Raw genomic sequence first — 24,083 nt, 5'->3', positions numbered from 1 at the left:
GCAGGTAAGCCGCCTTCTTTGCTTCCACTTTACCTTGGACAACTGCATTCCACCACCAATCTCCTTTGTGGTTACCATTGTGGCCCGTAGATATCCCTAACACCTCTTTCGCCGCCTTTCTTATACAGTCCGCCGTCGTCGACCACATTGTGTTTCTGTCCCCACTACTTCTCCAAGCTCCCATTGCCGATAACCTTCCTTCCAACTCCTTAGCTTTATCCTTAGTTAAGGCGCCCCACCTAATCTTGGGGCGTCCTTGTACTGACCTCTTCTTCCTCCTTATCCTAATACAAATGTCCATCACCAAAAGCCTATGCTGCGTTGAGAGGGTCTCACCTGGGATAACCTTGCAGTCCTCGCACAACCTTCTGTCGCATCTCCTGAGGAGGAGATAGTCAATCTGAGTCTTCGCCACCGAACTTTGGTAAGTAACCAAATGTTCATCCCGCTTCGTAAAACTCGAGTTCGCAATGACTAGATCGAAAGCCTTGGCAAAGTCCAACAGCGAAATGCCCCCTCCGTTCCGCCTCCGAAACCAAAGCCGCCATGCACCTCAGTGTACCCACCTGCAGATGACCCAATATGACCATTGAAATCTCCTCCTATGAATAACCTCTCAGAAGGCGGGATACTACGAACAATCTCATCCAACCCCTCCCAAAAGCGCCTCTTAATATCCTCATCCAAGCCTGCTTGCGGTGCGTACGCGCTAACGACATTTAAAGTACCCTCACCCACCACCAACTTAATAGTCATTAGTCTATCATTCACCCGCCTGACCTCTACCACGGACTCTCTAAGATGGATATCTACTAGGATACCCACTCCATTCTTACCCCTCAAGACACCAGAGTACCACAACTTATACCCATCCACGTTTTTCGCCCTCGATCCGACCCACCTAGTCTCCTGGACACACGCTATATTAATCTTCCTCTTCTGAAGGATTTTCGCCAACTCTATGAATTTACTCGTTAGTGAACCGATGTTCCATGACCCGATTCTCAACCTATATGCTCCCTTGCCCCCTCTACCTCCCCTGCTACCCGTCCCACCCCCTGACCCCAGCCCCACACTCTGCCCCACCCGAGGACATGCCCTTATTCTATCATCCCAGACTGCAGCCACTACACCTACAACAATCTAAAGAAGACTCGCTAGTGCACAACGGACAACGAATCAAACTAGAAGGAAACAAGTGGTAACTAGTATCCTAGTTGAAAGGTTTAACTATTGCGAAGTAAAGTAACAGTAATTTAGCTAACACCAAAAGGGAAACAGTAAAACAGGAGGTACCAACTCCCGATAACAAAACCTGTGGCTGATTTGCTGTACTCGATGTAGTTGTACGCTCACGCACCACTTCCTACCGCCCTTTGCTAACACTCGCCTAGGTTGCTCTCCTTTGCCAATGCTCGTGCGCCCAACTTGTCTCCAATACTTCGAGAATTCCTGAAAATACAGAAAATACCACGACCCAAAAACCAGAAGGAGCTATCACCTCACCGCTATCACTGGTATAGCCCCAATAATATAAAATGTACAAAGAAAGGAGAAAAAAAAATGAGAATATAAGGGGGTGGGGGCAGATTTGGGACGCAAAAGGGGTGGGGCAAGAAGACCCGAAAATCAAATAAGGGCCAGAAACTTCTGAGATAAAGCTCAACCTCTGAGATAAAAGCTCAGCCGTGACAGACCCGAATTCAGCAATAGCTATAAAATCCCTAAAAGATGTATGCGCTGGTTTGGTCTTTTGGAAGGGATATCTCAAAGAATTTCTACTGCTAGAAATAAAAGATGCAGAAAACCTATCCAATTTTGTGAAAAGCTCATAATCTTGAGTAGCAAATAGTCAAACTAAGGACTCAAATAGAAAACAGTAGCTGAGGCAGTTTATACTCTATAGCAAATCGGAAAGAGAGATAAACAACGACAGAAGAAAGAGAAAAGTTTTCTACTTACTGACCGGAAAACGGAAGAGACGACGATCGCCGGAGAACTCCACCGGAGATGGCGAGTTCTTAATTTATTACTAACCCGGAAAGTAGCAGTAGTCTCAACGTCTATATGTTAGAAGCTATTATGCCAAATATAAGGGGTTGATTTCACACTTAGTTGAAACTTGGAGACCCAAAGGAGAAAAATTTGAGAGAAAATTCGAAACGTCGTCGTTTGAAGCTGCCTGCAGCGGCATCAGGGATTCCCAATTTTTGTATCGGCGAAGACCCATTAACGCGAGTTGGAGCGAAATGGGTAAAATTGCGGTTGTGGCGATGGTAAGTTCATGGGTAGTAGCTATATCAATCCTCGTCAATTGCATTGTGCCTGATCCTTACATGGTATTCCTTCTGTTTTTTTTTTCTATTTAAACAACTTTTCTTCTTTATGAATGTATATTGATTGATTTTGATAAATTTATAGTTGTGTAAAGTGGATAATGGGTGCTTTTTCTAGGATGAGATATTTCATATACCTCAAGCGCAACAGTACTGCAAAGGCAATTTCAGAAGCTGGGATCCCATGATCACTACCCCTCCTGGCCTGTGAGTATTACCTCGTTTTTTCTCATTACTTGCAACCTACAATATATGTGCCTAGTGATATGTGGCAACTGAAATGTGACAGCATTAGCGGTTAGCCTCTTGTAGTCAATTTTGCCTTCTGCAGGAAGAATAAATTTATGAAGAGTTAGGAATATGTTTAAATGACTATTAGCAGCGAGTTTCTCCTCATTTAGTTTCTTGATTCATTTGGGTGTTAAATTATGCCAGAGACGGATTCAGGATTTAAAGTTTATGGGTTTCTATAACGACCTCAAATTAATACTATATTTGTAACTAGGTTCAACATTAATTATTTATAGATATTTAATGGATTTCTTTATATATATATATAGGGTCTAGACAAGCTACTGGGTTCACATGAACTAGTAACCAACACTGTAGATCCGCCCCTGGAAATAGCAATATATGTGTTCTTCTTAGGGAGAAAACCAAGCATGTCTTCTTGGAAATAGGAATTGTACATACTATGCTCTCCTACAGATTACGAGTCTTGGAAATAGGAAATAGGAATTGTCATGCTTTGTGTGTCTGCAGATATGAGTCTTTTCCCTTTATTTGATTGCAAAATGTACATTGTTTTTCTTCCTAAGTATAGCTTCACCTTGTTGATGATCTTAATTTAGCAAGTGGTTTCTTCATATAGGAGTTGTTGGTACCAGTCTTACATTCTTACTCCACCAATTATCTAGAAAATTTGGCTTAAAGGAAGAGTCTATGAAAGAGTTAATATGGGGGCAACATATTGCACTAATTCGGTGATAACTGAAACGTCAAGCATTTTTTGTTACAATCTTTTGATATTGCAAAACCAATTTATGCGCATACTAGTATACTACTATTGTCTTCTGTTTTTAGCATGCAGACTTTAGCATAAAACATCACAATGGAATTAAAGGACACATATTGGCAATACTAGTTAGTTGAGATTTGAAACATATAGTGGCTTTGAAACTTGTGGTTTTAGACCTGCCATGACATTTTTGTGGCTAATTATAAAATCGCGTCATTAAGGGTAAAATGGGGATTCTAAGATTAAATTGTTCCCAAAAAGAGAAAGGTGTGATTTTTGGGGACAGATTAAAAAGGAAAGAGTGTCACCTAAGTTAGGCCGGAGGGAGTGACATACGATCGAACAAGATAACTGAAAAAGCAATTACTAAAGTTTATGGAACTTAGTTCTCTTTGTACTATGTACTATCTTTCTCTCAGGCTCTCAATTTTATGTTAATGGCCATGTAAAATAGGTTTATTTTGGCGGATTGAGGTCATGAAGTTGGGGTTGGGATGAGAAGTTTGAGGCTGATTCCATGGCTCGAGCTGTGACCTATAGATTTTTGGTGCAGTGAGGTTCGTTGAAGACAGTGACTAGATTTCAGCTAAATGCTATAGAGACATCATCAAATGATACAAAGAATTCTCTCAGATTTGTCTCTGTTGTTTGTCAAAGAGAAAAAAGGAATACAGATAACCGAAAAAGGATGTAAACAACAGAACAGGAAATAAAAGGACGGAGCTAGTATCACATAACATGTGCCATGACCTTGATCCGTAGATATTGAAAGAAGTGTTCTTTAAGATGCTTCAGTTGAAAAAAACAGTTTAGATCTAACTGATAAGGGAATTTGACGCAGATAATTTAAAATTTTTGCAGGTATATTGTTTCACTTGCCCATGTTGCTTCTTTGTTTCCAGGGCTGTTCTCAATGAAAGTAGGTGCCTCATTTTCAGATGCTTGTTCCTCTTCCATCCTACGCTCCAGCAATGGTGTATTGGCTGTATTCTGCAGCTTTCTGGTTTACAACATACTTAACCACCTCAGGCCTTCCCTTAGTGACAGAAAAGTAACTCTTCGGACAGTTGTCCTAGCGTTGTATCCCCTTCACTGGTTCTTCAGTTTTCTTTATTATACAGATGTAGCATCACTAACTGCTGTACTGGCATCATACCTTATGAGTCTCAAGAAGAATTATTTCTTGAGTTCCGTGGTAAGTGGATCAACTCAATCCCATTTAATTCTCTCTAGTCGATAATAAAAGGGAGCAAAGTTATAAATCGACTTTTGTTCAAACTCTTTATAGCTTACTCCTCTTATGGAATTGTATTCTTCTGTATGGCCTTTGTGATTAATAAAGAATTTTTCTCCAATAATATTTATGCACTGTAGTTATTCATGCACCAAAAACATGTTCCAAGAATATATATGATTTTAACATCTGACAAGTTACTGATTACTGGAAACTGCACGTTATACTACAGTGTGCTTTGGCGTTATATAATGTTTTCGCCCTCCACTTGAGCTGTATCAAAATAATAACAATATTCAATACCCCCCCCCCCTCTTCCTCTGAAGCCTGACTACCTTCCTGGAGCAGATCTTTTTAGCCGCTTTTGATAGTTCCATTTGATGATCAAAAACTGAATTTGACCATACTTTTTTTCTAATTGAAAAGTTAACCCTGTGTTCATATATCTGAAGGTTGGGGCTCTGGCTGTGCTGATACGGCAAACAAATATCATATGGGTCCTTTTTATAGCATGCACGGGGGTTTTAGACTATATTCTAACTCAGCAGAAAGATAGTGCTGTATTGGCTGAATCTAGTCCATCACAAGGTAAAGATGCTTTCTCAGTTTGGAATCAAGGTGTCGGAACAGGCTCTAACTTAAGAAAGCGCAGAATCGGTAATCAGGCAGCTACATTCAGCTCTTCTGTCCACCAAATGGTTGCTTCCACAAAGCCTTCCTCAGGTTCTCTCATCTCATCTTGTTTTGAGTTTTTTCATCTGCATTTATGTGGTTTTAGGTCACATAATAGCATCTGTTGATTTTTATGTCAATCCAATTATCTTCTTTTTGACAAGTAATTTCTGTTCAGTTATCTAAAGTACATCGGGTCAAATAATTACAATCAAACACCGTTGTGAATACATCAAGTTCAATTGTACAAGCTGTCAAGTGTTTCTTATGAGCAGAAATATCCAAACGGTTTACTTGTGAACCTGCATGGTGAATGCAATTCATCTGGTTTGGAAGAAACAACCTGGTGACCGTGGAAGATAAAAGGGGCAAAAAATGTTCCACTTATTGTGTCCTACATAGAGATACTATAGGAGGAGATTTCAATGGTCATATTGGGTTATCTGCAGGTGGGTACACTGAGGTGCATGGCGGATTTGGTTTCGGAGAGCGGAACGGAGGGGGCATTGCGCTGTTGGACTTTGCCAAGGCTTTCGATCTAGTCATTGCAAACTCGAGTTTTACGAAGCGGGATGAACATTTGGTTACTTACCAAAGTTCGGTGGCGAAGACTCAGATTGACTATCTCCTCCTCAGGAGATGCGACAGAAGGTTGTGCGAGGACTGCAAGGTTATCCCAGGTGAGACCCTCTCAACGCAGCATAGGCTTTTGGTGATGGACATTTGTATTAGGATAAGGAGGAAGAAGAGGTCAGTACAAGGACGCCCCAGGATTAGGTGGGGCGCCTTAACTAAGGATAAAGCTAAGGAGTTGGAAGGAAGGTTATCGGCAATGGGAGCTTGGAGAAGTAGTGGGGACGCAAACACAATGTGGTCGACGACGGCGGACTGTATAAGAAAGGCGGCGAGAAAGGTGTTAGGGATATCTACGGGCCACAATGGTGGCCACAAAGGAGATTGGTGGTGGAATGCAGTTGTCCAAGGTAAAGTGGAAGCAAAGAAGGCGGCTTACCTGCGGTTAGTAGGGAGCACTGACGAGGAGGAGAAGAGAGAGAACAATCAAAGGTATAAGGTAGCTAGGAAGGAGGCGAAGATGGCAGTGACGGAGGCTAAGACGACAGCTTTTGCTCGTCTGTATGAGGAACTAAGGAACAAAGGTGGGGAGAAGAAGTTATTCCGACTCGCTAAGGCGAGAGAGAGGACAACTCGGGATCTGGACCAAGTGAGGTGCATAAAAGATGATGACGGCAAAGTTTTGATGGGAGATGACCAGATTAAGAGGAGGTGGCAGACCTACTTTCATAAACTTCTAAGTGAAGAAGGGGATCAGGATATTATACTTGGGGAATTGAGGAATGCCGACAGTCACCATGAATTAAGTAATTGTAGGGACATTGAGATCGATGAAGTCATGGAGGCAATGCGTAAGATGAGAAGGGGCAGAGCTACCGGGCCAGACGAAATTCCGGTTGAACTGTGGAGGTGTGTGGGTAGAGCAGGCTTGGAATGACTTACTGCATTGTTTAGTGTTATATTCAAGACTAATAGGATGCCTGAAAAGTGGAGGTGGAGTACAATGGTCCCGTTGTATAAGAACAAAGGTGATGTCCAGAGCTGTAACAACTATAGGGGCATCAAATTACTAAGTTATACCATGAAAGTTTGGGAGAGAGTGGTAGAAATGAGAGTGCGAAGGACAGTATCTATTTCAGACAACCAGTTCGGGTTCATGCCGGGGCGATCTACCACAGAAGCTATCCACCTTATTAGGAGGATGGTGGAACAGTACAGGGATAGGAAGAAGGATCTCCACATGGTGTTTATTGATCTGGAGAAAGCGTACGATAGGGTTCCTAGGGAGGTCTTATGGAGCTGCTTAGAGGATAAAGGGGTCCCGGTTGACTATATTAGGGTGATTAAAGACATGTATGCTGGAGCTAAGACTCGGGTTAGGACAGTAGGAGGCGACTCTGAACACTTTCCAGTTGTTACGGGGTTGCACCAAGGGTCTGCGCTCAGCCCATTCCTATTTGCCCTGGTGATGGATGCACTGACTCATCATATTCAAGGGGAGGTGCCATGGTGCATGCTATTTGCTGATGACATTATTCTAATTGACGAGACACGAGGCGGCGTCAACGAGAGGCTAGAGATTTGGAGACATGCTCTTGAGTCTAAAGGTTTCAAGTTGAGCAGGACGAAGACGGAATACCTCGAGTGCAAATTTGGAGTTGAGCCGACGGAAGCGGGAGTTGAAGTGAGGCTTGACTCTCAAGTCATTCCCAAGAGGGGTAGTTTCAAGTACCTTGGATCGGTTATTCAGGGGATCGGGGAGATTGACGAGGATGTCACACACCGTATAGGGGTGGGGTGGATGAAGTGGAGGTTAGCGTCGGGAGTCTTGTGTGACAAGAAAGTGCCACCGTTACTAAAAGGTAAGTTTTATAGAGCAGTGGTTAGGTCTGCCATGTTATATGGAACTGAATGTTGGCCGGTAAAGAACTCACACATCCAGAAGATGAAAGTAGCAGAGATGAGGATGTTGAGGTGGATGTGCGGGCATACAAGGATGGATAAGATTAGGAATGAAGATATTCGAGAGAAGGTGGGCGTGGCCCCCATGGAGGACAAGATGCGGGAAGTAAGACTCAGATGGTTCGGGCACATTCAGAGGAGGAGCACTGATGCACCGGTGAGGAGGTGTGAGCGACTGGCTGTAGTGGGCACGCGGAGAGGTAGAGGGCGACCTAAGAAGTATTGGGGAGAGGTGATCAGACAGGACATGGCGCGACTTAGGATTACTGAGGACATGGCCCTTGACAGGGAATTATGGAGGTCGAGCATTAAGGTTGTAGGTTAGGGGAAACTTGTGAATATTTCTACAGCACAATAGAGTGAGACTAGCCAGTTAGGAGTTAGACTAAGAATGTCATTGGTCGTCTATTGATGCAGGGCTTTACCTGCTAGTTTTACTATACCAACCATCTATTTCGTATTTCGTATTCTGTATTTCATATCTCTTATATTGCTGTTATTTTATTATGCATTTTTATGGTACTAATATATCGGCTCCTGTTGCTTTTTTGAGCCGAGAGTCTCCTGGAAACAGCCTCTCTACCCTTCGGGGTAGGGGTAAGTTCTGCGTACATATTACCCTCCCCAGACCCCACTTGTGGGATTATACTGGGTCGTTATTGTTGTTGTTGTTGTTGCAACATCTGCATGTGGTCTTTGTGGTTCTTGACAAAACACACTTAACCCTCAATAAATGAATTTCAGGCTTTTGAGATCCCTCCATAAATTAATTCTTACAAACCTAATGTATTGCTGATACATGAGCAATGTGAGTATTACATGTTCTGGTAAGTGTTTTATTTTATTCTTCATATTTTCAGGGTAAATCTCTTCTTCTTTTTCTTGGGCATGTTTTTCATCCTTCTCATTTTTGCAATTTCATGTTCTCTATCAAAATTGCTTTGTTAGTATATCAGGTTTAGTAGCCAAACTTCCTTTGACTTGATAGGGTCTATTAGGAGGGATCAAATACAAAATTAGATAATTCGAAAGAACGTTCCTTGCTGCAAACATTCTTACAAGAAGTGTCATGTGGAAAACTTCACATGTTTGAGGCAACCTTCGAATGTAAACAGAGTGCCTAGCATGTTCACGAACACATTGGCAACAAATTCGTCCATTGTGTTTAAGCATGGTACGGACATGTAAGCTTTTCTTGTCAGATGCCATGTTTCAAACACGTAAGCTCCTGTGGGCTCATGCATAGTTATCCTCATGTTAGTTTGCAATGTGATTTTGGTTCCTTTTGTATATGCAAGTTTATTTGCCAGTATTGTTTAAGTTTCATTATTGTACATGTGATTATATTCCTTTTCAGATTTCTCCCACGAGGTGCGTGAAATTATCTCAAGACTGTGGCAACTTAAGTGGGAGCTTTTTGCAACTTTTTGGCCTTACTTCATAGTTATGGTCGCTTTCATTACCTTTGTTTGTTGGAACGGGAGTATAGTTCTTGGTACCATCTCTCTCTCTCTCTCTCTCATTTCTTTGTTTCTTTTATGGTGTCTCCTCCTTTGTTAATCGTGTGTGCATGCACGTTCTTTACATTCCAGGTGCAAAAGAGGCTCATACAGTTTCTCCACATTTTGCACAATTGATGTATTTTAGCTTGGTATCTGCCCTGTTTATGACTCCCGTGCACTTCACAATTAGGCAAGCTGCAATGCTAGCTCAGTCCTTCTGGAAGAAAAATAAGCTAGTCAATTTCTTTGAGTTGTGTACGGCGTTAATCGTTGGGTTCTTCTCAGTGCACTTTTTCAGGTAAGATGATTGATAATCTCTGTTAGTTTGTTATTTCCACTATCCTTATATTCTTTTTTTATCTCTCTTTTTATTTTTTCTATTTTTTTAGCCATTCATCACTTCCTTGTTCTGCAATCCAAACTATACATCATTCATTAAAGAGTTTTTTTCTTATGTCTCTCTTCTTTATTGCAAGCAAAGATTTATTGGAGTTCATTTCTTAGAGATTTTGGGTGTGTGCATTATTGTTTTTGGCTGATTCTAATTTGATATCTATTAATTGGTTCCTCACAAATTTGAAGGGCAATAGTTTGGATTCAAGTGACCAGGAAATGGTAGCGTGTATTTTTTACATAATATTTTGATGAATGCAGCATTGCCCACCCTTATCTCGTTGCTGACAATCGACACTATCCCTTTTATCTCTGGAGAAAAGTAATCAAATTTCATTGGACAATGAAGTACCTTCTGGTTCCACTCTATGTGTATTCATGGATATCCATCTTCAATATCTTGGGTCAGTAAAATATTCAGTCCTATTTTAAGTTGCATATGTTGTTTCGACTATACAGCCCTAGCTCCTCCTGGGGGTTACCTCAGGTTTGTGCAATAGATGTTCAAAGGAGAGAAAATTTTGTATGTAGCTGTGGTTTCTCCTAAGAATATTCCTTTTTTCCTCCATTTGCAGCTAAAAGTCAGAGGAAGACATGGGTACTAGTATATTTTTTGGCTACCGCTGCGACATTGATTCCTGCTCCACTTATAGAGTTCAGATATTATACCATTCCATTCTTTTTCTTGATCCTCCACTCTCATGTTGATGATGACAGAAGCTGGCTTCTGATGGGAGTCCTGTATGTTTCCATCAATTTTTTCACTATGTATATGTTCTTGTTCCGGCCGTTTTCTTGGGTCCATGAGACTGGTGTACAGAGATTTATATGGTAGCAAGTCAGACACTTTGGAGAACTTAAGTGGTTTAAATTTGCTGCACCAGTATTCTGGCTGTACCTGCTGACCCCAATTGGCCAATTTGCTCATTCATCTGGCAAGCATAAAGTTCACAAGGCACTATTACACCTATTCTACTTTTGACAGGCAGTTAGGATCATTCTTTTTTTGTAAGTTTAGGGGGAACTGGTATACTATATCATTGAGAATGATGATCTAGCTGGCCTATCAAATTTTGGTAGATGTTGTCGTTGATATTGTACCAAAAAAAAGGCAGTTCGGTGCACGAAGCATCCTGCATTCACGCGGGAAAGGGTCAAGTCGTTGATATTGTACAATTACTATTTTAGCATCAGAATGAGTGGTGAAAGGAACTTTTTATCGAAACAAGTTGCTAACCATTGAGGTTAGTTACTAGCTCATTATATCAAATTAACTCTGTCTGCTTTCGTAAATTACTTTCGTCAAATATAGTTTATCTTTAAGCTTTGGTTTCAAATGTTTATTTGATGGGAAAACGTGGGAATTTTGGAATGAGGATTTCTACGATGAAATTGACAGACTTGTAAGAAAAGTAAGTAAAAGGAAGCTTGCATGTGTTGTGGAATTTGAATGGTAGGTATTTTGCACATTATAGGGATAGTGTATTGGAAATTTCCAACTCTGCCTACGCGTAAAGTGCACTCAATTTAAAATTCAGATATAGTGTAATATATTTTTAATCCCGATCAAATCTCTAAATACTAATGAACAGAGCGAACTGTGGTAGATTGACTGGTGGTTTTTTTTAAAGCAAATTATACTTGCCCCTATTGAAATATCGTAATTATGATGAATCTTTTGAATATTTCCTCTGTTTGAATTTATGTATCTTATTTTCCTTTTTAATCTATTTAAAAAAGAATGTCTTTTTTATATATATATATATATATATATATATATATATAGTAGCTTTTCACCTCTAACATTTCACATTTTTGAGATAGCATGATTTAAGGACATTTTGGTATATTATACATCTTTAATGACCGCAAAATTAGAAGTTTTCTTTTTCTTAAATTTTGTGCCTAATCAAACTAAGACACATAAATTAAGACCGATTGAGTAGTTATAATTAAGCAAAGCAAAGTGGATAGAAAAAAATAATATTGATAATTCCAACTACCTTGGAATTAGGACTAAGTTGGTTGAATAAAAGTGTAAGGAGAAGAAGAAGAACTTAACGCTGTAACACAATTAGTGGAAGCAGAAGTCTGTTCCATTTTGTCAAAGGATTACCATTTACGACATATAAAAACAAAACTTATATTCGTAGGTTCTCTTTGAAAGTTGAACATTATGTACTGTCTCAGACATGGAGTTACGCGGAGAGAACTCCCACGACAGAAAACTATATTTGCTTTTAGTCAAATTTTGTGTGGATATTTTAGTCAATGAGATGACTATACTACACGGTTATATGCTTAACTGCAACAACCAATGCATTGTATTTGTCAATTAGTAATGTGGTAAGAAAAGTACCTTTTATGAAAGAAATTATGTGACATGATATTATATATAGTAGGCAAAGATCCTATTCAAGTCTTACCATCACACTTGATCAGAATATTCGAACATGTTTGGTCTAAGAAAAAGAATCAAAACTTGCATCTAAAGGGTCATGAAACAGGCCTCTCGCAGCTGAAAAGTTGGATGAAACTTGCAAATAATACTGGAGAAGGGAACTCTACTTCTCCCTTATAAGATCGCAAGAGGTAGCTAGTGGCTGAAGCAGTGACGAAGTTAGGAATTTTTTCAAAGGTATTTAAATTTGAAAGAAGTAAAAAAAGATTCCGACAAAGGGTGTTCAATATGTGTTATATACCTCTAAAACGTAATATTTTATCTATATACACATTACAATTTTTTGACAAAGGGTGGGTGGCTTCGCCACTGGGCTGAAGACTTAACTCCAATAGCCACCCACTCAACCGCTTAAACTAAAAATTATCGATGTATATATACTAATATGCATAATTCATATATATATATAATATATAATTGAGTATAATTAGTGTATATTTGGTAGGAAAAGTAAACATTCATTCCCTTATATAATCTTACACGAAATTCTCCATAAAGATAAGGCACGATCCATCCAATTGAGGACTCAAATTGATATTGATGTCAATGAGACCTATAAAATAAATATATAAATAATATTATTTTGTTTCTGATAGTTTAAATTTTTAGATGAGTGAGTTCATATAATTGGCAATTCGCACAAGTCAACATATACTTGTTAGGAAAGTTAAGAAAACCTTATCGAAGTTGTAATTTCTTGAAATTTCCACAAATCTAACAAACTCTATATAGTGAATAATAACTGGCGGTGCCCGAAATGAGCCAATATACTTGCAGCAATGTATTAGGCCAATCCGAATATTGGATGTTTAATGGGAAAAGGTAAATAATAACCCTCAAACTCTTGAACAGATTTAAGAAATTTAAGTAATTGCATTCAAAAGTTTTTTGAATAAACAAGCACAGGAGTAGTTATTTAAAAATAAAAAATTAAAAAAAAAACAGAAGATGAAAACTCAGAAAAATTGGCCGAAAATAGTGAAATTTGAGCCCAAATGTGACCTGGTCATAGCCGATTCACATATTGTAGCCTGCGTAAAGGGCTCAAAGCAGAGGTGGAGCTGCTAGAGTACCAGAAGCAGGTTTGGCCGAATCCAGTAGCTTTGATCGAAATATTTATTTGTTTCAAAAAAATCCATTAAACAATAAAATGTATAAATTATTAATTAGAATTCAATAACTTTAAACGATTAAAATCCTAAATACATAAGTTTGAAATCTTAGCTCCACTAGTGGCTCAAAGCACAAATCCATGTTTTAGTTTAATATTGACAAACGAGTACTACATAGACCATTTCAAATTATTGCTTAATAGAAGTTTCAACAGTAAGGTTTTGTTGTGCAGCATCTAAAGTAGTGGCTTGTCGCAAAACCAACAGAATATAATGCTCCCCGCATCAGTTGTATACGAGAAGTTTAAACCGTGCAACTTTTTTTACAACTGACAATTCACGTATGTTTAAATCGGCCTACGGTTCAACGCTCCGGCCCTCCACTTTTCTCCTTTTAAATACTAAACTTTTGTTGTAACAGAGATCAACCCTAGCTAGTTTTTACGTATGTCTAACTCACATATCATGTGTTGCATTCTTACTGTCAGACCAAATCCCTAGATACGGAATCCCTAGGTACGGAATCGTGTAACTTTTCTTTATTGATCCATTGTTAATAGTATGGTTTTCGATTAGAACTATTTATAGACATATACGTAAAATTCGAATTAAAATACACATATATTCATAATAGATTCATACGCAGTGTTAAAAAAGAAATACTACGTACAGTAATATTTTGTACATAGACTGAAATACTCAATCCGCTTCTTATGAGGATATATAGTTAAAAAATAATTATTTTCTTGACAGATAATCTTAATTCTATAAAACCATATAAGTCAAAACTAAACAGGTCCCACTTGTTATGCTACTACTAGTTTACTAGTCTTTATCCCATTTATTTGTGCATGAAAAGTTAATATGGATTTGCACAAAGAGACTGTACAAAAGGTTTATGTCTATATTCAAATTTCAAAATAGATGCTACAGTACACACTGTTAATATTTTTAGCATAAATTCTAAAAATATAAAATTATATTAATAATAAACTCGTACATACTAGTAAAGAAATAGTGGATGTAAGGTTAGGTTATTGCAAAATTTAAATTTGCAACTGCAACCAAATAGGAATTTTCTAAACCCAAATATATATGTGTGTATCAAATAATACAGTCTGACTTTACAAATTGCAATTAAGACAAATTTTCAAGATAACCCAATTGCAAGTCAGTTAGTATACAAATACAGAAAGTAGGAAGTAAACGAGGGGCCCTTTTTCCAAAAAAACTCGATTAACTAATCGTGTGTACAAACCTAAACCACATATGGTTGGTTCAGAAAGATATCATTTTCATCTTAGACTATTCCAATTTTGGTGAATCATACTTTTATAATTCATTTGAGGAAAAAAAAATAAAATTTTCAAATAATTTTTTAATAGTAGTTTGTTTAGTCAAAGATCGCTTCACATCTCGAATTACCTGTACCTTAGAATAGAGTCAATGGATATTTAATGAATTAGGAACCATAAATTTGTATAATACTGAGAATGAAGTCTAACTCAAATGACGTTATTAAACTTTAAGCTTTTAAAATGCTTGATCTTAGACTACTAATGTTGAATTTCTGAAGAGGTGAAAAAGATTTTTCTCCAAATTTATTTTAAAAATTAAAATTTTCCCTCTAACTTCAAATTATAGATATTTTTCTCTTCATGTCTAAAAACCCAGCCATTGACTAGTGATTTTGAAGACATGATGTCTATTTCACTCTCTAAATTATCAATCTCCCTTTTTTTTTTTTTTTATGAAAAAGAAATAGTCTTCTTTCCTTGTATCTTTTTCTTTTCCGTGCCTTTTCGTGAAATCAGTTAACTTGACTTTCGGACAGAGGCGTCGTGTGCTTAGTGATCGTTTTAGCATAAATACTATCAAGCGTTCCTTGCCCGAAGGATCCAGGAGTCCCGTGTGGAAGGGCTCTCGCTCAACGGAACAAAGGTACGCCGGGGATAACAGGCTGATGATGTTCTTTCGTCCCCTTTTTACCGAAAAATGTTTTATATAAAAATTGGTGTTTTTTATTATTCTAAATTGTAATACTGACTACATTCACAACATAAATAGTGAAGTTCTTTTATGACTTTACTATAAAATCTGTCCTTATTTTAATCACTATTTTTGTTTTAAGTCCATTGAGTGTTTCTGTCTTCTCTCTTTTATGTTCAATTGTATAGATGTAATTAAGTTTTGATTGACAAAAAAGGTAAAAAAAAACAAAATATTAAGCTATGGCCAGTTATCTCTTTTTTATTTTTCATCTTACTCTCAAAATAATTATTTCATTCAGTCTTTTATAATATTGTTTTTTTAAAAGAAAATAAACAAACTTGTTTTGTTACTACTTCTGTAGTTTTATTGACTCTATATATAACAATTGATTAGTTATATAGGTGGAGTCAACTGATATAAATTAGACCAGAAAAATAAGAGGTGGTTTCTAGTTATATAGTAAAACTAGACATTACCATTCCTTTAGAAGTTTAGAAATTAATAATCGGAAAACAACCAAACCAAAAACATTGCATGATTTCTCAAATTAAAAATTCCTAAAATATCGAGTTCCTTTTTAGGATTTATCCTTTTTTTTTTTTTTTTTTGCTGTTTTTAGGTGAAAGAAGCATCAGCATCACTTTAGCAAATAACAATAGTATTTTTCAGTGGGTAATGACTGATGTTGATAGTCCAAAAAATCAAAACCAACTCCTCTGTACTCTGAACATTTATTTTCATCTTTTCATTAATATTTTAAAACTCATGCTAAGTCATTAATAATGTCACGAGATTTTAGAGATACCTAAACCACAAGCAACTGTCAAATATTTTTTTTTAGCTTTTAAGAGGTTGACTTTCTACCTCCATGTTCATGTATTTAATTTTATAAAGCGCAACGTTTTCATATATTTATTGATCGAAACCTACCTCTCTCTTTTTTTTCCTTCTTTTTCCATTTCTTTCTATTTATTTGATTTTTTAAATAATCCGGAATCTGAAATTCACTAATCCGGAATGAAACCCAGTAAATGGTGGTTAGTTAAACATCCATCATCGAAAAATTATACCATGTATAGGAGTCAAATATAAATTTTTGCACATATATTAATAAAAAAACCTTAGCGAAATTCATAATTTCGCTATTTTCACTAATTCGATTAATCAACCGACTGAGCAAGGTAAAGCGCTCTTTACTGAAATTCTTCAATTTCGTTGCTTGAATCCAAGAAGCGTATTCATAATTTGAACTTATGAGTTCGAATTTACGAATCTACCACAACACATCTGATTTATTGGGTTTGAAATTTAATTATTTATACTTCATTAATGAATTTTTTACCCTCATATATACAAGATCTGAACCAAAGCTAATGTGTTCGGATGAACCCGTATGTTAAACTCCACGTCCACCCAGTTAAATCTGAAACATATGAACCGTCTAGAGGCAGACACACATTATAGATTGAGGGGTCACCGCATCAGAAAACTTCAGTAAAAACTCATATATACTTACAAATGTGTTCAAAAAATAATCAGATATTATAGCACATGCCCTCGTATTAATTATTATGAACAGTAATAAATTTTTATTGAATATTATATGGTGCACCCACGACCGCCGAATCATAGGTCCGCCTCGATAACCATCCCACTACGCCTATGATGTGGCCTATTTATTTGTTTCTAATTACATCATCAGCTAACAAAAAACATCCAATCAATGCTCTTGAAAGAAAACAACCTTAATGCAAGCTTTTTGTCTGTTAGCTTTTGGTCAACTATTTCCTTTTTGTTTGTTTCTTTATTATGGGGTAGTTTATTTTAAGAAGTCATGCTTCATACAGCATTATAGTACTATAATAGCAGTTTACTAACGTAAGTAGACCAAATATATATACTGCTCCTTTCTGTAAATTAAATTTCATAGGTTGTAAGTACGACTTTTGTGGGTAATTTGCCTAACTTTTTCTTGTATTTTTTTTTTTTTTTGGGTTTTCATTTTTCAACTCAAGAATGGATTAGATTAACAAAGAAAACGCGTAGAGGATTTATGACAAATGATGAGTATAATTGACTATCTCCATTCTCTGGCCAATTGCTTTCTGTTTAGAGTAAACAAAGGATTGATTTTGAAATTTTCAACTTGAAATTTCTAATGAATTCTTGGAAATATAGAGTTTTAGTCAAGGGCAGATGTAGCCTTTCGGCTACGGGTTCAATTAAAACTCATAACTTTCGACATAAAGTATGAATTTATATATAAAAAACCCCACTAAAATCTTAACAAATACTAGGTTTGAACCCATACTTTTACAGTACAATGAATTTAATGCTAAAAATCTTAAAAGTTGAACTCATTAAATTTAAATTTTTAATTCGCCTCTGGTTTTAATCCATCATTCCATATCCTAAGTGCCTGTTTGGACATAAAATTTGATGGAAGATTTTTTCAAAAAAAATTCACTTTTTTTCGAAACCAGTGTTTGTTCATAAAATTTTTAATTTTCACTTGAAGATGCATTTTGGAAATTTTCGAAAATTTGAAAAACTGCAAAAAGCTATTTTTCAAAAATTTCACTCACAAAACTTCAAAAACAACCCAAACTGAAATTTGTGTCCAAATACAACTCTAAAATTCAAATACCATTTTCACTTGTTTCGAATTTTACAATTCTTATGTCCAAACGCCTACTAAATCCTGCAATAATTTTTCATGTCCTTGTATAGTGACGACGAAAAATGACAACAATATTGTTATTTTCGAAAAAAATTTCTACTTAGCTATAAGGATGGTGATGATTCATCTGGCCAACCTGACCTCAACTTGCTTGAGATTGAGACATAGTTATAGTTATTGTCATTAATCACATTGAAAGTTGGTACCAAACCAACCAAATGATGATAAGTGATAAGGAAACTTGAACAGTTTAGTTAGACAACTTGGTCAACTAGAATCATTCATGATGAAATAAAAGAACAAAAGAAAATAAAACACAGTTTGAAATGGTAAACAAAATCAGTAGTCAACTTTCTATTTCCAACAACAATCTATTGCTTGTTTGAGAAACCAAACTTATGGACATGAGGAATAAAAGAATTCCACCAGATTTTCAACTTCAACTTTTCCTCTCTTGGTCACTTCAATTACTTTTAGCATTATGCCAATATTCTGATTCCACATACATTCTTCTAACTTGTTGAGGACAGAACATCAATCTTGAATAGTTAAAGGGCAATCCAATGCACAAAGCATCTGGCGTTTATGCAGGGTCTTTAATTCCCTTCGAAAAAGAGAATCGATCATCTTCGCCTCCTTCTAAGGAAGTCTGAGCTCCTTCCCATGCTAAGAGCCTTTCTAAACTCTTGAACTTAAGAGAGGCTTCTTTTCAAGCTGAGTAGAAATATCGTATAAAGAAAATGGTCTGCGGGCAGCGTACCATCTTGAATAGTTGAAACTAGAAAATAAGTATGGTATAAAATAAAGGAATTTCGACCAACGCGTCATATCTATTGAGGTGAAAGTTTGTGAAATGGAACTCCAAAATGTATACAAGGAGCACCATCTGTTACAAAACTTACCATGTTCTAATGACATTTGAATGTAAAGAGAGGCATAAGTTTATTGACAATTTTACAATCTCTGGATCAAGAAACCTCAGCCTCGCTATCTTTTATCGAGCAGCCTAAACTGTATACTATAAACACTACTGCTAAATTTGGGTAAACAACGGTTAACAGCAAAATTAGCTCGATTTTTTCTATGTACTTTCTTTTTTCCTGAGGGTAAAATATCAAAATTCCTCTGTCTAGCTGATTTACAAAGATGATTTCCATATCCTTCCTTCGAAAGACAAAATGATAATCGAAACATCATCATGGTACTTCCTACGATCTCCTTGAGGTATATCGAGCAACTCATGGAAGTTCAATCCTGCAAAATCCAAAACCAAAGTTTTGTTTAGAACGATTGCTATGAGAAATCAGTACTTAGCAAATATCACATGCAAAAGATTCTGAGTGTTTGTAATTACCAGCTTTCTTAGCAGCTCTGAATAACACTTCTTCGACGAGATGTTGTGCAGGATCTCCCTCGGGGAATATAGACATAAAGGTCTCTACTTCTGAGACTGCTTCTTCATTTGTGAAGTATTGGTAAAGACCATCAGATGATAAGATCAAAAATCTGTCTCTTGAACCAAGTGTGTGGTGGTAAAGTGATGGTAGACAGTTTATGTAAGGTGAATTTCCAATGTAGTTAATTCTGAACATCTCTAGAAGTGCATTATTCCACTTGGGCTGTAAAAATCACAGAAGCGGAAAAGAAATTAACAAAGGCTAAAAACAATCTTCAAAAATCAGGAAGGGCAGCCCGGTGCACTAAGCTCCCGCTATGCGCGGGGTCTGGGAAAGGGCCGGACCACAAGGGTCTATTGTATGCAGCCTTACCCCGCATTTCTGCAAAAGGTTATTTCCACGGCTCGAACTCATGACCTCCTAGTCACATGGCAGCAACTTTACCGATTACGCCAAGGCTCCCCTTCAATATGATCAATAATACAAAGAGTGTAAAATCAAGATTAGTACCTGTTTGAGATATCCTGCCCCGAAAGCTCGAGTAACTTTCAAGGAACCTTTCACTCTATCATTTTTAATCGCGAAAGGATCATCCAAATGCTCGCTTCTAATCCTAATTACTTCCTGCAATCATTCACAAGACAAGCACAACATAAACATATGAAACAGGCAAAAACTACAAATGTTTTTGTACAATTGCTTATGTAAATGGACTAAATTTTGTACCTCTTTAATCGATGTACTATGATCCTTAGTAAGTTGAGAAGGAACTAGACTATGTTTACGATCAGATTCAGCTCGATAAAGTGCATCAATGCTATTTACACTCTGCTCATTTATCCTTCTCAACTTGCTAATAGAAATATCAGATTCCGGATTTTGAGCTAAAACAGCTCTACTATCTCCAACATTCAACAAATAAACATCCTGATCTTTAAGCAACATTACTAAAACACAAGATCCCATTAAAGCCAATTCAGGATTCTCCTTTACCATCATATCAGCAATCTCCAAATATGACGCCTCGGTTTTCCTTAACCCTTCAGATAAAGCCTTCAATACATCAGAATGGTCAACACCGAAAACCCCATCTAATTTCTCCTTCTGATCAAATTCTTGATTTTGAACAAAATGTTCCACCTTAAATCCCGAGTTTCTTAATGGAATTGTCTCGTTACTCGTCGAATTCTTGGGGGTTTCTAACTTATCATTCCATAGCAATCCCTTGAGTTCTTTATAGACATTTGAATAAAGATTATTCAACAGGAAATCAGTAGCATCAGGTCCATTAAATCCATCATAAATCCCAACAAAAACCCAACCATGTTCCTCAGAAATCACAACATGTACTCTGTCTTCCCCTGCTTTACCTTGAGCCCAATGCACATTTTGGCCTCTAAATGAGTCATTTCCCTCATCATCATCATCAACCAAACTATTCTGACTACTCAAACTATTTCCAACATTACTATGATGACTATTACTCCCTTGAACATTAACTTCATTATTATTATTATTATTATTTTTCTCAACCAAATTCATTTCTTTATTAAACCTCAAAAAAGAATTTGACAACACTTTCTTTAAACTTCTAATTAAACCCCATTTCTTGGATTTGGGTTTGTACCTTTGGATATGATCATACTGGTTCTCCAACGGGCCCGAGGTGAAGCTCCGCTCAATCGGGCCTGACATGAATCCCCTCTCGATCGGGCCCGAGCTAGGGCCCATATTAGAAATACGGGCCGGAATCGGGCCTGAATGAATAGCAGAAGCTGCAAATGATGAACCTCTTGGGATTGGCTGAAGAGGAATGGATGAAAAAAACTGAGAACTCTCAAAAGCTGAAGCTTTATCAATATTATGATTGTAAGCAGAAAAGTCAACGATGGCCGTTGACAAAGGCGTTGAGGTGTTAGCAGAGATGGAGGCGCCGGAGATTGTACGGAACGCCGCCGTAGGGCAGCTGCTAGCGCTGGAAATAGTGGTGGTAGTGGAAGAAGAAGACGAATCATCGGAAAACAGGTGGGGTTTTGAATACGGGTCGGGTCGAATATAGCAAAAAGAATGACCCAAACCTTCATCAAGTGGATCAGTTATGTTCATAGCTATATCATGATGTCTTTTTGATATTTCTCCAACATCTCCCGCAAAACAAAGATTCAACTTTCTCACTCCGTTACCCATTTTTGAACAAATAAATAAAAAATATTTAAATACAGAAATTTTTTACAGGTGATTGTTGTTCATCAAATATTCACAACAACGGTGAGAGAATAATAAGAAGAAGAAGAAGAAGAAGAAGAAGAAAGAAGAAAATTGTTTGAAAGTTCAGAGGAGGAAAAATGGCAAGAGGATTTAAATGGAGAAGAGGAAAGAGAAAGAGTTAACTATTGATATAAGAAAAAAAAAGTATGAATAATATTTTAATTGAATTTGTTTTTTTATTTGATACTGGTTTGGGTGGGCAGTTCACTAATTTAATTTTTAAAATATTTATTCTTTGTTTATTTTGGGTGGGGCGTTGACATTCAATACTATAAAGTTTGTTTGATTCTTTTTGTTTTTATTTTGGGCGGTGGGTGAGAAGTCAAGGGGTTTCGGGGGTGGGGGGGGAGGGGGGAGGGGGGGGGGTTTAAGGAGTTTTAGGAGTTAAGGCTAAGGTATAAGGTAAAGCGTGTTCATTTTTGAATAGTTATTAATCTAGTACTTTTATTTCAGAAAGTCAAATATGTAGCAACTTGAGGAATTTAAGAATATTGAATGGGGTCAAAGTAAAAGTTTAAATTTTATAACAGTAAAGAGAATAAAAGTCGCATGATAACTGAGAAATAATTTCTCAAGAAAAAAAAAGGAGAAATAATTTTAGGTGATATGTTTGCAAAAGAATGAATCTACCAGGTCAATTATAGTAGCGGAGTCATGATTTATAATAAGGAGACTAGGAGAGTTAGAATATAAATAATTGAATGTGCGAAAAAATCAAAGGAAGTAAAGTATATATATATATATATATTACCTAACTACACAACGTAAAATTTTGGCCAGAAAATATCAATAAACAACCTTTAGACAAAGGTGGTTTCGCCATCGGCCAATCATATATCCTCATCTTTAGTGTTTCTTTAATAATATAACAGTATTTAATTGAATAGTTAATTTACAATTTAATTTGATATAGAGATTATATACGTAGTCATGGTATTAAATTTAGTAATAAAAATATTGTTTGATAAAATAAACATCTTATCAAAGAAATAAAGTTTAAAGTCTTAAATTCGTTTTTCAAAGTTGTAATAAAACCAACAAAGTTCAATACTAATTGCTGAACATTAGATCTAATCCATTTGTCTATTAAACTAATGAAATAACAAACTAAATATTGCTATATTATTTACAAATATACCTTAACCTTTTATCCTTTTTTGACAATATTAGATTTTTCTATTCACCTTTTTAAGGCCCTATATATACGTTTGTCAATGGACTAATGCCACCCAAAAATTTTATTAGATTTATTTTAAAAAAATACAATCAAATATTTGCTTATTTTTATTTTCATTTGCCATCTCCAACACTCAAATGTCTTTTGACTTTAACATTAATCACATTGTTATCTATAACAAACAACTTTTATCCTAAGAAGTCATCCACCATAAAAGAAACTAACTAAAATATTTATTGGGATAAAGGAGTAATTATAATTTGGATTATTGCAATCCAACTTCTTTATGAATCCAAGGAGATAAAATTGAGCAAATAAACTTAAATGAATAATTGACTTGTTAATCAAAACGTAATTATATTTCCTTTGTTTCAAATTATCAGTCGTGGTTTGTAAAAATAATTTTTTAAAAATTATTTGTCATTTTAGAAATTCAAGGGTAAATTAATTATTTTTTCCTATTTTATCTTTAATATTAATTATTCTTGAAGACTACGATACCTTAATTATGAGTAAGTATTAAATGAAGAGATATTATATTTTAAGACAAAAATAAGGATAAAATATTCAACAATTGTTTTTATTTCATATTTTCTTAAAGAACACACAAAAAAAAAAGACATATGATTTGATACGGAGGGAGTAATTAACAAGCTAGCCGTATGGTCAACTACATCCCTCACAAGTTACAACAAAAAAGGCATAAGGATTGCAGCTGTCTATTGTCATCTTAGTCTTTAAGCATTCACTATATTGTTGTCTACAATTATTATCATCCTATCTCTAGGAAGAGAAGTAGAATAAGAGGAAAAACTAATTACTCAAGTTCAACACATTAAATGAAAACCCACCACCAAAGAAAAATGAATTATAAAATCATTTTATATATTTGTCATCTGATTTTCAAGTTTCTTTCTTGGTCTTTTTGCTTGGTATAATAAAGATTGGATTTCCCCAAAGACATCACATTATGAATGTTTTCTAACAAACAGATTAGACCTTAGTTAAGTGAAAGAGATGACGTTGTTTTCACACTCATAAGATGCAAGCCGTTTTCATAATTACTTTTGACTTTTTTTCATTGGTGTGCACTTAAAATTTTGCAAGCGGTATGAATAATGGCAGACTCAGAATTTTATTCCGTCTTGTCTCAAATTATCTTTTATGATTATTTTGTACATGCTTTTTAAGAAAATTTAATAAAAATAAGACTTTGTCTACTTTACCCTTATTCATATCTTAATATTTAATCTTTCTTCATTGGCATCTGAACAAAGTTACCATAATTGAGATATTTGTAGTCTTC

The 24,083-nt window shown here is 36.2% G+C and overlaps 2 protein-coding genes across 4 annotated transcripts; one reads left to right on the top strand and one right to left on the bottom strand.

The window, feature by feature from the left end:
• Positions 1-1,617: 1,617 nt before the first annotated feature.
• Positions 1,618-11,027, top strand: LOC104223128 (dol-P-Glc:Glc(2)Man(9)GlcNAc(2)-PP-Dol alpha-1,2-glucosyltransferase). Of its 3 annotated transcripts, none has more exons than XM_009774496.2 (8): positions 1,618-2,276; positions 2,455-2,543; positions 4,216-4,549; positions 5,041-5,311; positions 9,153-9,290; positions 9,388-9,595; positions 9,952-10,094; positions 10,266-11,027. In XM_009774496.2, exons 1-8 carry the CDS (start codon positions 2,250-2,252, stop codon positions 10,523-10,525), a joined length of 1,470 nt encoding a protein of 489 aa, XP_009772798.1. In that variant the 5' UTR covers positions 1,618-2,249; the 3' UTR covers positions 10,526-11,027. The 3 variants fall into 3 exon arrangements, with proteins under 3 accessions (XP_009772798.1, XP_009772797.1, XP_009772799.1); XM_009774495.2 differs by having other exon boundaries at positions 1,618-2,339; XM_009774497.2 differs by lacking the exon at positions 1,618-2,276 and having other exon boundaries at positions 2,454-2,543; positions 4,257-4,549.
• Positions 11,028-18,284: 7,257 nt separating this feature from the next.
• Positions 18,285-21,696, bottom strand: LOC104223129 (probable protein phosphatase 2C 4). The gene is made up of 4 exons (XM_009774498.2): positions 20,059-21,696; positions 19,843-19,956; positions 19,290-19,554; positions 18,285-19,189 (listed from the first exon to the last, which is right to left on the bottom strand). Exons 1-4 carry the CDS (start codon positions 21,517-21,519, stop codon positions 19,074-19,076), a joined length of 1,956 nt encoding a protein of 651 aa, XP_009772800.1. The 5' UTR covers positions 21,520-21,696; the 3' UTR covers positions 18,285-19,073.
• Between the last annotated feature and the right edge of the window lie 2,387 nt (positions 21,697-24,083).

The sequence above is a fragment of the Nicotiana sylvestris genome, chromosome 7, assembly GCF_000393655.2.
Source record: "Nicotiana sylvestris chromosome 7, ASM39365v2, whole genome shotgun sequence".
Taxonomy (NCBI): domain Eukaryota; kingdom Viridiplantae; phylum Streptophyta; class Magnoliopsida; order Solanales; family Solanaceae; genus Nicotiana; species Nicotiana sylvestris.
This window is presented reverse-complemented; position numbering and strand designations above follow the sequence as displayed.